This window comes from Hermetia illucens, chromosome 6, assembly GCF_905115235.1.
Source record: "Hermetia illucens chromosome 6, iHerIll2.2.curated.20191125, whole genome shotgun sequence".
Taxonomy (NCBI): Eukaryota; Metazoa; Arthropoda; class Insecta; order Diptera; family Stratiomyidae; genus Hermetia; species Hermetia illucens.
In genome coordinates this window covers 20,261,037-20,273,499 of record NC_051854.1, presented here as the reverse complement: position 1 = coordinate 20,273,499, position 12,463 = coordinate 20,261,037, and the positions used below count along the sequence as shown (strand labels likewise).

The 12,463-nt window shown below is 40.5% G+C and overlaps 1 protein-coding gene across 1 annotated transcript in view; it reads left to right on the top strand.

Moving 5' to 3' along the window:
• The window catches only part of LOC119658728 (oxidoreductase OpS5), a 282,914-nt gene extending 276,490 nt beyond the window's left edge, over window positions 1-6,424 (top strand). Inside the window, exon 7 of the mRNA XM_038066391.1 lies at window positions 4,979-6,424. Coding sequence (XP_037922319.1) covers window positions 4,979-5,571 — 593 coding nt within the window. The 3' untranslated portion in view covers window positions 5,572-6,424. The remainder of the gene's footprint in view (window positions 1-4,978) is intronic.
• The last annotated feature ends 6,039 nt before the right edge of the window (window positions 6,425-12,463 follow it).

Here is a 12,463-nt window from a genome sequence, read left to right as displayed (position 1 = left end):
CCAATAGAATCCAGAGCAGAAACCAGTTTGCACTCTACCGATCAAGCTTTCGAAGAGAAACAGACGGCCAGCCCTAGCACCTTCGCCCTTCAATTCCCTGCGCTCCTCAGTACGATTACATGTCAGCTAAATATTATGGAACCCTTTCGAAGTTTCCAGTGTTCATCAATATTCTTCCGCAACTACGATGTGTAGACGTCATTAGATGTACATAGATTGGACATTATGGTAGACTCTGTACTCAATCAATGTGCCACTAGCGGGGAGACAGTGGAACCACTCACACTGCGTTTTCCGAGCAAGATGTTATGAAAGTCCATCTTGGCATCCAGATCTCCCACCGTGGCAGCAATGTTATCTTTCGAAAGTCTCTCCTGAATTGCATTCAATTCCTCATTTAAAGCCCCTCTTTCTCCTCTGCATCTGTTTCTCAATCTAAACCGGAATTCCCCAGTTAATAATCTGCCTGATACCGGTTTCCAAGACATGATGGCGTAACTAGCGGATGCTAAAATACAATGGCGCAGTGCCGCAAAAGACAAAGAAACGCTCCCCAGAACCCAACGTACTTCGGCTTACCCCCGAATGTACAGGCTAAAATGCTCACCCAATTGGAACAATTGAGCATTCTGTGGAGCCCTGATATCGTCGTTGATAAACCGCTGTCGACAGCAAAAGGTCCTAGCGAAAAAATAAGTTCATCTGCGAGGCTTATTTGCCATTTCCAAAACGTATAATAACAAAATTTTAAATTTGAAGGTTGCTGGCCCACAAGTCTCTATCTCTTCGAATTGCATTATTACAATAAGTAGAAATATTTTAAGCGAATTGTAAACACCCCAACTTACAGGGGAGTCAATACCTCAGCGGAGTATCCACTTCACTTAATAGTAAACATAATTATCCCGTGTGAAATTTATCCCACCAAATCTCTGAGAAGCCTAGAATACCGAACGTCCATCGCCAGACTATACATATATGGTAAATACCCTTCACTCCTCCTCTTTCAAAAAAGTTAAAAGAGTTAAAAAGAGAACGGAATGGATTTCAACACTATTCCCTCACTCTTCCATTTTTCGCATGCTTCCCTTTTACTGCATTATAACCACCACCTTTGGAAAGGATTGAACCGTACTCCAAATGGTCTACCCTAGAGACCAGTAGGCTGGACGTTCACTTCATTATCGACACTTCTTTCTCTCATTCTTTTCCACTTCATTCACTAGAAAATATATTTGGATCATTCCTGCGACGAAAGATTACTTCACTTCACGCTCTCCTAAATCCGTTGTATCCTATACCCAAGCAGGAGCAGCATACAATAAGATGGATTTCACCAACCCTTTGCAAACAATTTTCAACTCTATTGGCCACTCGACATCAAGTATTATTCTTGCTAGAGATGAACTAGCCCTGTCGCCTTCCCTTATGAGTAGTCTAAGTGCCCTTTAAAGCTAAGCTTTTTTGTTCTTACACAGAACTGTAATGTAGAATTCGATCCCCTGAAAACCTATGTCGATCCCCGGACACCGTTTGATCTTAATTTGCATACTACTTCATAGGATGAGTTCGCCTTTGGGTCCTCGCACTTGTTGCTCTTTAAACTTTCGCCACCCGGCATCTTTGGTTACTTGTTTTATATCTTTACAATACAGAAGCAACTGCAAGCAAGTTCGTCAACTTGAGCGTCTCCCCAAATGTCCTCTCCGGGGTCACGTTCATTTTCAACACCTCATTCAGGATCTTTCTTCCACTCGCGAATCTTGGACGTTAAAAAATCACATGTTCTGGACCTACCACATCCTAGACAATTCAGACACTCATCCAACCTAAAACAGTGCATGTACTGTCGATTGCAACCAAGGTGTCTTGTGAAGGAGTGGCTAATATGATAGATGGTATCCCCGTAGTTCTGTTCGAGCCGTTTCTTAATGTTCAAAATTAGCTTATTTATCCACCGATTCTCCGAGAACTCATCTTATTTGGCCTCCCAGCAACAATGAGGCTCCATCCCCCCTTCCTTCTTCAATGATATAGTATACAGATTTCTCGAGATTGTGATGATATCTCCCATAACCAGTATTGCTTTATTTAATGTGGTTCTAAAAGCAGAGCCTTCAAGCGATAAACCAAACTACCGCTCCTCCGTACACTATGAGCGGCCTCCAACCCTGGAACACACCACCAACAATCGACAATGATGCTGTTGGCGTTTCGGCAAGCATATTCTAGGTATAATTTGGTGTCAATCACCACTCGTAGACAACTGACGACCAGTATATTCACTGATTCCCTCTTTAGTAGTGTTTTCTTTCGTCGGTTCGTTATGAAGGTAGCTTCCAAGTCATCTGCAAAGTCGGCAGTCCTAGCTTCCTCTAAAACAGGAAGTAAACTAACCCCATTACATATCCTGAACATACGATCCAGTACCAAGTCTTGTGGTACTTCGCCTGTGATTTTGTACTATGTATGACACTAATTCGTCCCATACCAAAAAGTCCTCGCCGAGGGAAGAATTTTACCTGCACTTTAGTAGGTCATATTACCCAACAAGGAGATTGGGCGGTAATATAGGGAAACTAAATGCGCCTTATCGAAGCTCGGATATTTTGATGGATATTCTGTCTCTTTTTGATGAGTTCAGTAGGTTCATTTATCCGTTCCTCAAGTAAAAAGAACAATTACATAGGCACTAAAGCCGATTCGAAAATAATCCCCATTCCTTTTCGACTTCCACGACGATTCTGGACTACAGAAACCTATCGTTGTCCTCGGTGGTGAATTTCCAAGCTGAGAACTCTTTCTTAAGAGATCCGGTGTGGATATCCACTTCCAAAACCGGTAATGGATTGCCCCTTTTGTAGTTTGTTTATTTTTCTAGGTATCTTTTTCATAGCCAATTTCTATCCATGGATAACCGTTTTGTTCCGGTTTACCTTCATGCCCATGACCGCACATCTCCGCATGTATATTCAAAATGTAACTGCTGAGCGTCCCTTGCCTCCTTAGAAAGAATTGTCACTATCACTATCATCATCAGTCAAGGAAGACTACGCTAGCATAACAAATGCATACTGCGTTTCCTGGCTTCTGTCTTCACTACTTTGCAACCCTCAGCTTCTTTCCTCTTAGGTTTACTTCTCCCAAATAGGAAGAGTTTCTAGCGAACATTCATCTCTTGGGAGCTAATGTGCATTACCGTCCCCTTTTTCGGCTCTGTTTGCGAAGGCTCAGGACGTTCCTATACTTTCTTAAGCTTTTTTTTTTAATTTATATGTGTTTAAGGTAAAGCAGGTACCCTTTAGATACTCCGCAACTAGAACGTGTATTATTTCTTGTGCTTGCTATTCCTAAGTGAATCATGTTCTGGCTGTTTTGGACCATCCGTTTGTAAAGTTCATCCTCGTTAGTTATGGTATTCTCGGCGCCGATGAGCTAATATTAGTTTGGCCCCACTGCCTGGCTGACCAAGTTTCCTTGCTTCGAAGCTTAGCCCTAGTTATCATTATTGCGGTGTTGCAGTTCTGCCTAATATCCCCATTTATGTGCGGCATTTCCGTTTTGTTTTTCTTATATCCCCACAAGCAAAAGGGACAAGAGGTCCGCCATTGCTAAGTTTGAATGACATCCCATTAACTCGTCGACTGTAATAGATATACTGTTCATAACCACTTTTATTAGGGAGGTGTTTTCAACTTCCCAGCGTAGATTAATAGCATATTACTAAAGAAAGGCCACCTCGTGTTCTTGTGTCCACACACTGACGGGACGATAGAAAGCTACATCCGCATTACTTTCACTTACACTGCACGACCCTATCAATAGAGCTGTTAGTGCATACTCGTTTCCCCAACACCGAGAAGGGCTATAAGTCAGAACCGTGGTTCGAGGAAATGTAGCCCCAGTCCTAAAATCAGCTTTGCTTTAAACAGCTCTTCTGCATATAAAGCTTCAGAATCAACTAAAAAGGATTGTGCCGCGGCTTCTAGAGACTTACCGCACTCTTGTAAATGCGGCCATGAATTCGCGAGGACTTTTGGCCAATCAGTCTCAACACTTTTACGAATGAGATACTTTGAGTTTACGCATTTTGAACACAACCAAAAGAAATGAAATCAGATACCTCATAAGGCTAAACATTGGCGCTGGATTATGGTAGGTAGATAGATGTCAGTGGCCGCTCGGAGGAGCCCAATTAGCGCTATGGTGCGCCGTTTTGATGCCACAACACTCATCCTAAGACCATGACTCCTGTTATGAGAGCAGAGAGGCAGAGTCTAGCGGCTCGGATCTTCAGAGCTAGCCCGTAGCCAGAAATCTCTCTGAGGTTCCCAAAGAATGGTTTGCCCAGCGTCTAGCTAGAACTGGGCAATCGCAGAGAAAGTGCATCAGGGTTTCCCTCCTTCTCCGCAGCTTCAGCAATGGGAATTGTATAGTAGCTTGGCGGCATGGTCCCCTATGGGTCAGTGCCCTGTGCAGACTGCCGTAATCTTGAATGCATTTGCACGCGTCTGGCACAGGAGCTCTCGTGATCGCGCTATATTATAAACGGGCCAAATGCTCCTTAACTTGGCACAGCTCGTAAATCTTCGCCATCTAAGGCCCGCGGCTGCCAGGTAGTAGGAGTAGACTCCGCCCCTGACAGCCGCCAACGAAGCAGTTCAACAAAGGGCTGCCAATTATAATAGATAAAGGTACTCTAAAGGATTATAGTATCAGAAAAGAGGAGCTGGGCATTTGTGCCATATTTCCAAAAGATTTATTTACTCAGTTATTTCATTCTAATTCACGGATTAGTCTCTTTATGCGCTGCTTTATTTTTATGTAAATATAGCAGTTTCCTTACCCGCATACAAAATTTAATTTATCCATTTTCTAAACAATTTTTCATTTATTTTATAATATTTAAATTAATTATTCTTTCATTTTCTAAAATATAAATTTATTTTTTTCTATAAACTCCACGAATATTTCCCAGCTGCTCCTGGTGGTGATCATCTAGTTTCACTGATTGACGAAATCACCTTTGTTGCCCCATCATCACCACCCCTTTCGCAAATCGAAGATATTCCACCGGAACAATTCTGCAATGGTGACAATCGGCCACCCAACTGTGGTCCAAACTGCATGTGTACCCACAAAGTTGACATTCCATTAGGCGCCATCGTAGAAATCGTCCTGGTTGACGAAGTCCAACAAGTGAATTTAAGTCATCCTTTCCATCTGCACGGCATGCCATTCTACGTTATCGGTATGGGAAGGTCACCGGACAGCAATGTGAAGAAAATCAACTTGAAACATGCTCTCGAACTGGATAGACGCGGAATGATTCGAAGGGACTTCACTCGACCACCTCAGAAGGATACAATCGCTGTACCTAACAACGGCTACGTTGTACTTCGGTTCCGCGCGGACAATCCTGGATATTGGCTAATGCACTGTCACTTCCTCTTCCATACAGTTATCGGAATGAACTTCATTGTTCACATCGGCACACAAGCTGATCTTCCACCGGTACCACCAGATTTCCCACGATGCGGAAACCATTTGCCCCCAATTAGATTCTATTAAGTGTTGAAATTCGCGAGGGAGGAATCAGCATGGCATTGTTTAGCGTGGGAGTCGTAAGTGAAATCCAGAGTGATAATATCGAGTGGTGTGAAGTGTGGGTGGGTAAGTTTGGATAAAGAAAGATTTGACAAACTCACAAAGGAGGCAAATGTTAAAATATTTTATATTTATTTTTTATTTATTTTTATTATTAATCGTTTTGGGAATTGTGCTTTAGATTGATTTATCTACGAGCAAAGTAAAATACCACAAATTTACTGACAACCTACTCGTATTTAAGAAGGAACTCTTACACAGCAAAATGCATAATTTTTGGCCTATGCTGTCCAAATTTTACCACCCTCACTTCATGCCAGAGTCTTCGTATTGCATTTTGAATTTTTATTTATCGTTTTTTCGCAAAACGAAAAGGAGGCCAAGAGAAGACGAAGCTTATACCAAATGATAACTAGCAAGATTCCGAACAATATCTTTTTATTTACTTAGTGCTTATTCTCGTGTTTACGAATCAGAAAATGTTTGTTGATTAGATATTTCATGTTTATGATTTATTGACAATTAACCGGCATTGAATAATTGGCCATTGTTTTTTCCTTTTGTACCACAACATTTTTGGAAAGATGTGTGCGTGTGTGCAATTGTTATGTTATGTTCTATACCCCCAGAAACAATACTCATACTATCCTCCTCCAATTTTCCATTATGATGTTATGATGTCCCTTTAACGTATTATGTGATTCGTTTTGTAATAATTATTATAATATTTAAGTTATTTTGTACATTGAATAATTCTTTTTAAATAAATAACATGAAAACAATAGTTATTGGACTTTTTTTAATTTGATCGCCTCAGGAAGCAGACAATCGCGCTAACCCTTGACATCAGGCATTATAGTCTGAAAGGAATGATTTATATTGATTTGATTATTATTGATTTATTATGAAGGGGGAGAGGAATAGATGGATGTTTCACCTACAAAAACCCTTACAGCTGATAAAATGCTCGTCGATTCAATAGCTGCTTCGCATCGAACGTTATGTCATTTGTACTGAACTTCAAGTTTGAATATTGTCAAAATAACCGTCTCAGTTGATAAATTTGTTTAACGTGATTCTTGGTAGTAGTAATCTTGCTGTAAAATTTGCCAATAATTTACCTTAAAAAATCGAAGTCACTGCTAACCGAAAAACTCTCCAACTAAACTATCTAGGAGGCGTAAAATAGTTTGAAGTCCAAAAAAAGCCCTCTCCGAAGCTAACTTCAAAAGGCTTCCCGAATACTGCGGATCAGTGTCTAATATGAGAATCAGAGGTGAGGAGGAACGATCGTAACGAATGAAGTGGTCAAAACGAGCTGGATTTCGTCCCCGGAACTATAAATATCAATGAATGCCAGAAACTGTGCAACTGTCTTAACGTCATAGCCAGCGAGACGACTATTATTCTGCGCCGTAAAACAAACCACCGATTAGTAGAAGTGCTCATAGCGCATCCCCGTAAAAAGTAACACCATGTAGAAACCAACAACAAAAAGTAACCTTTAGTTGGACTGACTTTGGCAGCAAAAAGTGAATTTTACTCTAGGACCTTGGTATGTCCATTTACTTTATAAAGCTTTCTCTTCAAGGGAAGTTCGCAATGAGATTTCAAAGTTCAACATAGAAATTTTAGTAGCACAGGAAGCGAAATGGACTGGTAACGAAATTATTGACACTTAGACGCACACAGTTTGATCAGCGGAAAACATTCAAACAACGTCTCTGCTACGACCACAAGGAGGAAAATGCGATTTTGGTGAATTCCTACTCAAATGCCGTACCACCGCAAATGGGAAGTACCAGTCTATGCAAAATACACACTAGACATTCATATTATTCTAGGCCTTTCTAACACCTCTGTCGTCTTCTGGAACAGGCACTCGGTCGAAAGGAAGAGCAACTACAACCGAGTTCAAAAAGGGGTCTCCTGACATCTGGGATGATAACCATTGCCAGTACGAGACTCTCATAGCAGGGCTGATCCCATATAATTGAGAGTTCATTTGAGGAAGCCGAATCAATGAGATTCTAAAAAATTTGCTGCAGAGTTAGAGGTGACAAATTTCAACAGCATCTAACCCGAAGCTATCACCCTTGAAGTTCACAGCCACTGTGAGGAAATGAGATACTAACTGTGACAGACACCAACATTTTCAACCGCTCTCAACATGCTCCGACAGACAATTTCAACCAACCAAAAATTTACGAAAGTCTATAGTGAATTGTTTCCGCTATGGAGAGGGCAGTCAGAAAAGGTATGCATCCAGCCTATAATCCAAACTAAACGTCGGGCACAGAGAACTACATCAATCAAGCTACAGACGAAATCAACAAACTCATGGCTCAATTCGCCAGAGCTTTCAACCCAAAATTCTAATGTATTCCACACTAGAAAGTATCACTGAAATTCCAAGAAACAGTAAACCAACGTTCGACAAGGAACGAAAACTCCCATATACATTACTCATTTAAGTTGAAAAGGAAATCAAGGCGCTGGAAGCAGCCAAAATCACCACAAAAGGTGGGATGAATGCCTGGGGGGTCATAATCTTCCCACTTATCCAGTTTTCATTCTGAAATGCAGGACAACAAATTCAGAATAGAATCTGGCTTCAATAGAACACACCCGAAATTTCGCACAGGTTATCTACGTAAGGGCTAACAAAAGCTCGGTAAATTGGCACTTTCACTTTTAATGAGGGCTATTTCATAAGATGCAAAGATCTTATGTGGAATTTCAGAAAGATCACTGAAAATAGAGACCAGAAAACGCAGTTTTGGTGATGCTATATCTGCACAAATTCTACCCTGCTTCGATGCCTTATTTTTCACGGATTTCAATGTCAGCCGAAGCCAATGCAAATTTTTAATGATAGCCAAAATGTATGTAGGTGAATGCAACCTCTCTCTAAGCTGTGTCAAAGTGGTTCTCGAGATTGCAGGCAGAACACTTTTGTTAGGAGGACGAATCGTATAAAGGTCGTGCCAAATCATCGACTATTGACAAGAATGTGGCCCTAGTGAAAGCTCAAATAAACAAAGATCCAAGATTGACCCAAAAATGAGCTTGAATGACATGGCTGTGTCACGAATATTTAATCATCATCTGAGATATACGAAAAAAACTTCTTGATAGGCCCTACGCTTTAGAATGACGCCCATGGAGTCGACCCCAGAAGGCGCCCATATGGCCGTTAAGGCAAGGTAATAAATGTCAGCAACAAAAATTATGATGTCAATTTATTTCACCAGGGCCAAAATTGTAAATGCTATTCCTCTGGAAGCTGGTCAAATAATAACAGTAAAGCGGTACGCAGCAGTTTTCAAAAACTTTCAAGAACTTGTGATCTGGCCAAAAAAGGACTTTTCGCTTTTTAAGGTTTTGTGTAAAACAAACCCTTATTAAAATCGATTCAATGTGTGTCTGTCTGTCTGTCTGTCACACGCATTTTTCTCCAAAACGGCTTAACCGATCCGAGCGAAATTTGGTGGACAGATGGGAACTATGAAATCCCACGCATACAGCGAGTGGCATAAATTTAGGTGGAGTTTAAAGGGGGGCTCCCCATACATGCAAAGGGGGGATTCAAAATTTTTTTTTTCACCAGATATAGTTGTGTAGGGTATCAAATGAAAGGCCTCTTTAAGATCATCCCAGGTGTACCAAATTTTGCACGTGCATACGCATGCCAAGTTCCATGAAAATCCAACTATTAGTGTCAAAGTTATAGAAGTTCAAACTTATCAATTTCGTGCTAATTAACAGCATCCTAAGCCATACAAATAAGATGCTGACGTCATAATTAACGAGAATAATTGAAATTCGAGTGAAATATTAAAATTCCATTCAAGAAGAATCTAATTCTCCCTAGCCCTTTTTATATTTGATGTTGGTTAAATTGTTGGTATTTGCTAATGATATTAAACTCAGAGTGTGAAACGTATGAGGTTGACCATTATCAATACAGGGCTTTCCATCAAATGATTTATTTAAATCGCTTTCTAGAAAATAGAGGGCAATGGAATTTTTAGCTATATTACACGGAGATGTCGTGCACTCGTCGCTCCTCACATCTTTTTCTTTTTCTTCAGCCTTCAGTTTACAAGCCGGGTCGGCTCGTGGTGATCGGTTTCGTCATTTTATTTTATCAAATGCCTGATCAGGATGTAATCTCGAGACCTTTAAATCCCCATCCAGCGTATCAAGCCACCAAAGTTTTGGCCTGCTTTTTAGTTGCTTACCATTGCGTGAATTACGTGACCACACCATCAAAAACGCCTCTCTTGCAGTTTTCCCACGATCGGTGCAAACCCATATCGATCGCGGATATTCTCATTTCAGACGTAATCAAAACGTGTCACGCCACCAGTGCAATGCAACATATTCGTCCCCATTACCGCAAGACGCCGTTCATTGACTTTTATAGTCGGCCAATACTCAGAGCTATAGAAAGCGGCAGACGGACGATATTGCAGTAAATTTTAGATTTGGGACGTGCGCTGATATGTCGATCACAAAGAACACCAGTTGTGGAATGCAACTTCATCCAGGTTGCGTTAATACGTAAAGCAATTTCATTACGCAGTTCTCCATTGGCTGATAGCATTGACTCGAGATATTTAAATCCCTGAGGGCTGGCAGTGGCAGTAACCTGCCCCTGGCAATGGCAGTCACCTGCCCAGAACTCGATGAAATTTGTCCAGCTCCATACTCCCCTAGTCTAGCAGCAAGTGATTTCTGATTAGTTCGAAAAAGTAACAACAAGCATCTTTAGTTCTAATGAAGAAATTCACAAGCTTCAATAAGACGATTTCAAGGAATTTTGTGAAACGACGATATACAGACACAAGAAAAATTACCATTTGTTCATTTATTCATATAAATTTACCGAACTTTTTGTTATTCCCCTCGTATATCACAGTTTTATTCACTACCAACTGCCTTGAAACAGGGACCAAGCCAACACCAGCGCAACAATTTCTTTGTTGATCAAATTTTGTATGCCGTTCCCAAAATAGAGTTATACTTTGACAACATTATCTGTGGAGTAATGGGAGCAGAATACAGAGCGATTTTGGTTATTTGTATCCGTGCAAAAGTCTGGATTTTTCCAGGAATGCGTAGAATTCCTCTGTCATGGCATTTAATTCAACAGAATTTGCAAGTTCCCAGCAAGAGTCGAAACCATCACCAAATTGGTATATCAAACTAAACAGAAGAAATGCTCAAGTTTCCCAGAATGGACTGGTGACGTGACACGTTTTGATCACATCCGAAATGAGGATATCCGCGATCGATAGGGGGTTGCACCGATCTTGGAAAAACTTCTAACAGTTGGAAGGCATTACAAGAATTCGCATTCACCGTTATATTCACTGAAAGTTCATTACAAGGACCTCGATCGCTTAATACAAACTCTTCATCAAATAGCTAAAAGATATTGTCACTGTAATGACGCCACCAATCTTCAATAATATCTCAAAATTTTCTTATAACGCAATTTTAATCTACAAAGAGTTCCATGTTATAGAGAGGAGGTAGGAATTTTCCAAAAATGTATCCTTTCAAAACAACAATAAGTAAGCCAAAAGGAACACAGATAAAAAACAAAGCATAGAAAATTGTTTTGAGGTACTGAGCTAGTATACTCGAAATGGGAAATCGTCAGCATAGCAGCTTCTTCAGTGGCCTCTCCGCATTCAACTTGACCCCCAATACCTACAAAGAAACGAAAACATTTTCACAAGGAAATCAAGAAAATTGACGACAACTTCCCAGGCAACAATACAAGATAAGTCATCAAAATAGTGGAAAACCTGAGGCGTGGATATCAACCTAAAACTACCCTTTGTAAAAGCAAAAACGGAGGAATCATTCGGGGTGAAAGTGAAATTTTTATTTCAAAGAACTCATCCACCCTTCGTTTTCTTGCTGTTCACTCTTTTATGAAGTAAAGACATCCACGCAGTCTATTAATAGATGATAGTGAAACTGCAGTGCAGTCTCAATCCCTCCCATACAATTCAATCACCAAAACTTTCAAGAAATAATAAGATGACAACCTCGTTGAACTCATCAAATCAGGTGGTCCATGGGCCATGAAAACTATCCAAAATTTAATCCTCTCCATCGGGGACCAAGAACAGATTCCGCAAGAGGAGTCAAAAAGTGTGATATGTCCTATTCACGAAAAAAAGGAAACACGTTGCCATAGGAAAATTACAGAGGGATCTCACAATCTCACAAATCTTCACGATAATACTCGAGAAAAGAATTACACTGCAAGCCGACAAGACGATTGGGGAATACCAAGGAAGTTCCCGGACTGGAAGATCGACAATCGGTCACCTAGTCACTATTAAACAGATGCTAGAAAATTGCTGGGAATTCAATCTCGACGTACATTAAATATTCGTTGACTTCAAGCAGGCATACGACCTTGTTGACCAAAAGTACTGTACAAAGTAATGTGTGACTTGGAAATTACAGCAAAACTGGTAAGCCTTACTTGAATCAACGAAAATAAGTCCAAATTATGACGGAAACGAGAAAAACGATGCCCGCCAGCCAAAATATTACGATTGACTAGTACGACTTGGAAAATGTAAACAACTTTATATACCTAGGTAAACAACTGACGAAAGATGGAGAGGAAGGGGGTGAAATAAAATGCCGAATTCATCTCGCAAACCTTGTCTTCTACTCGCTCCTGCAAATTTTAAAAAGTAGCTTCGTGCACAGAAAAAAATGTAACTTTGAGAAGACAAACCGATAATAAGAATTGTGCTATGTTACAGATGTGACACTTGGATCCTAATACAAATTTCTGAAAAACTGGTCAATACCTTCGAGA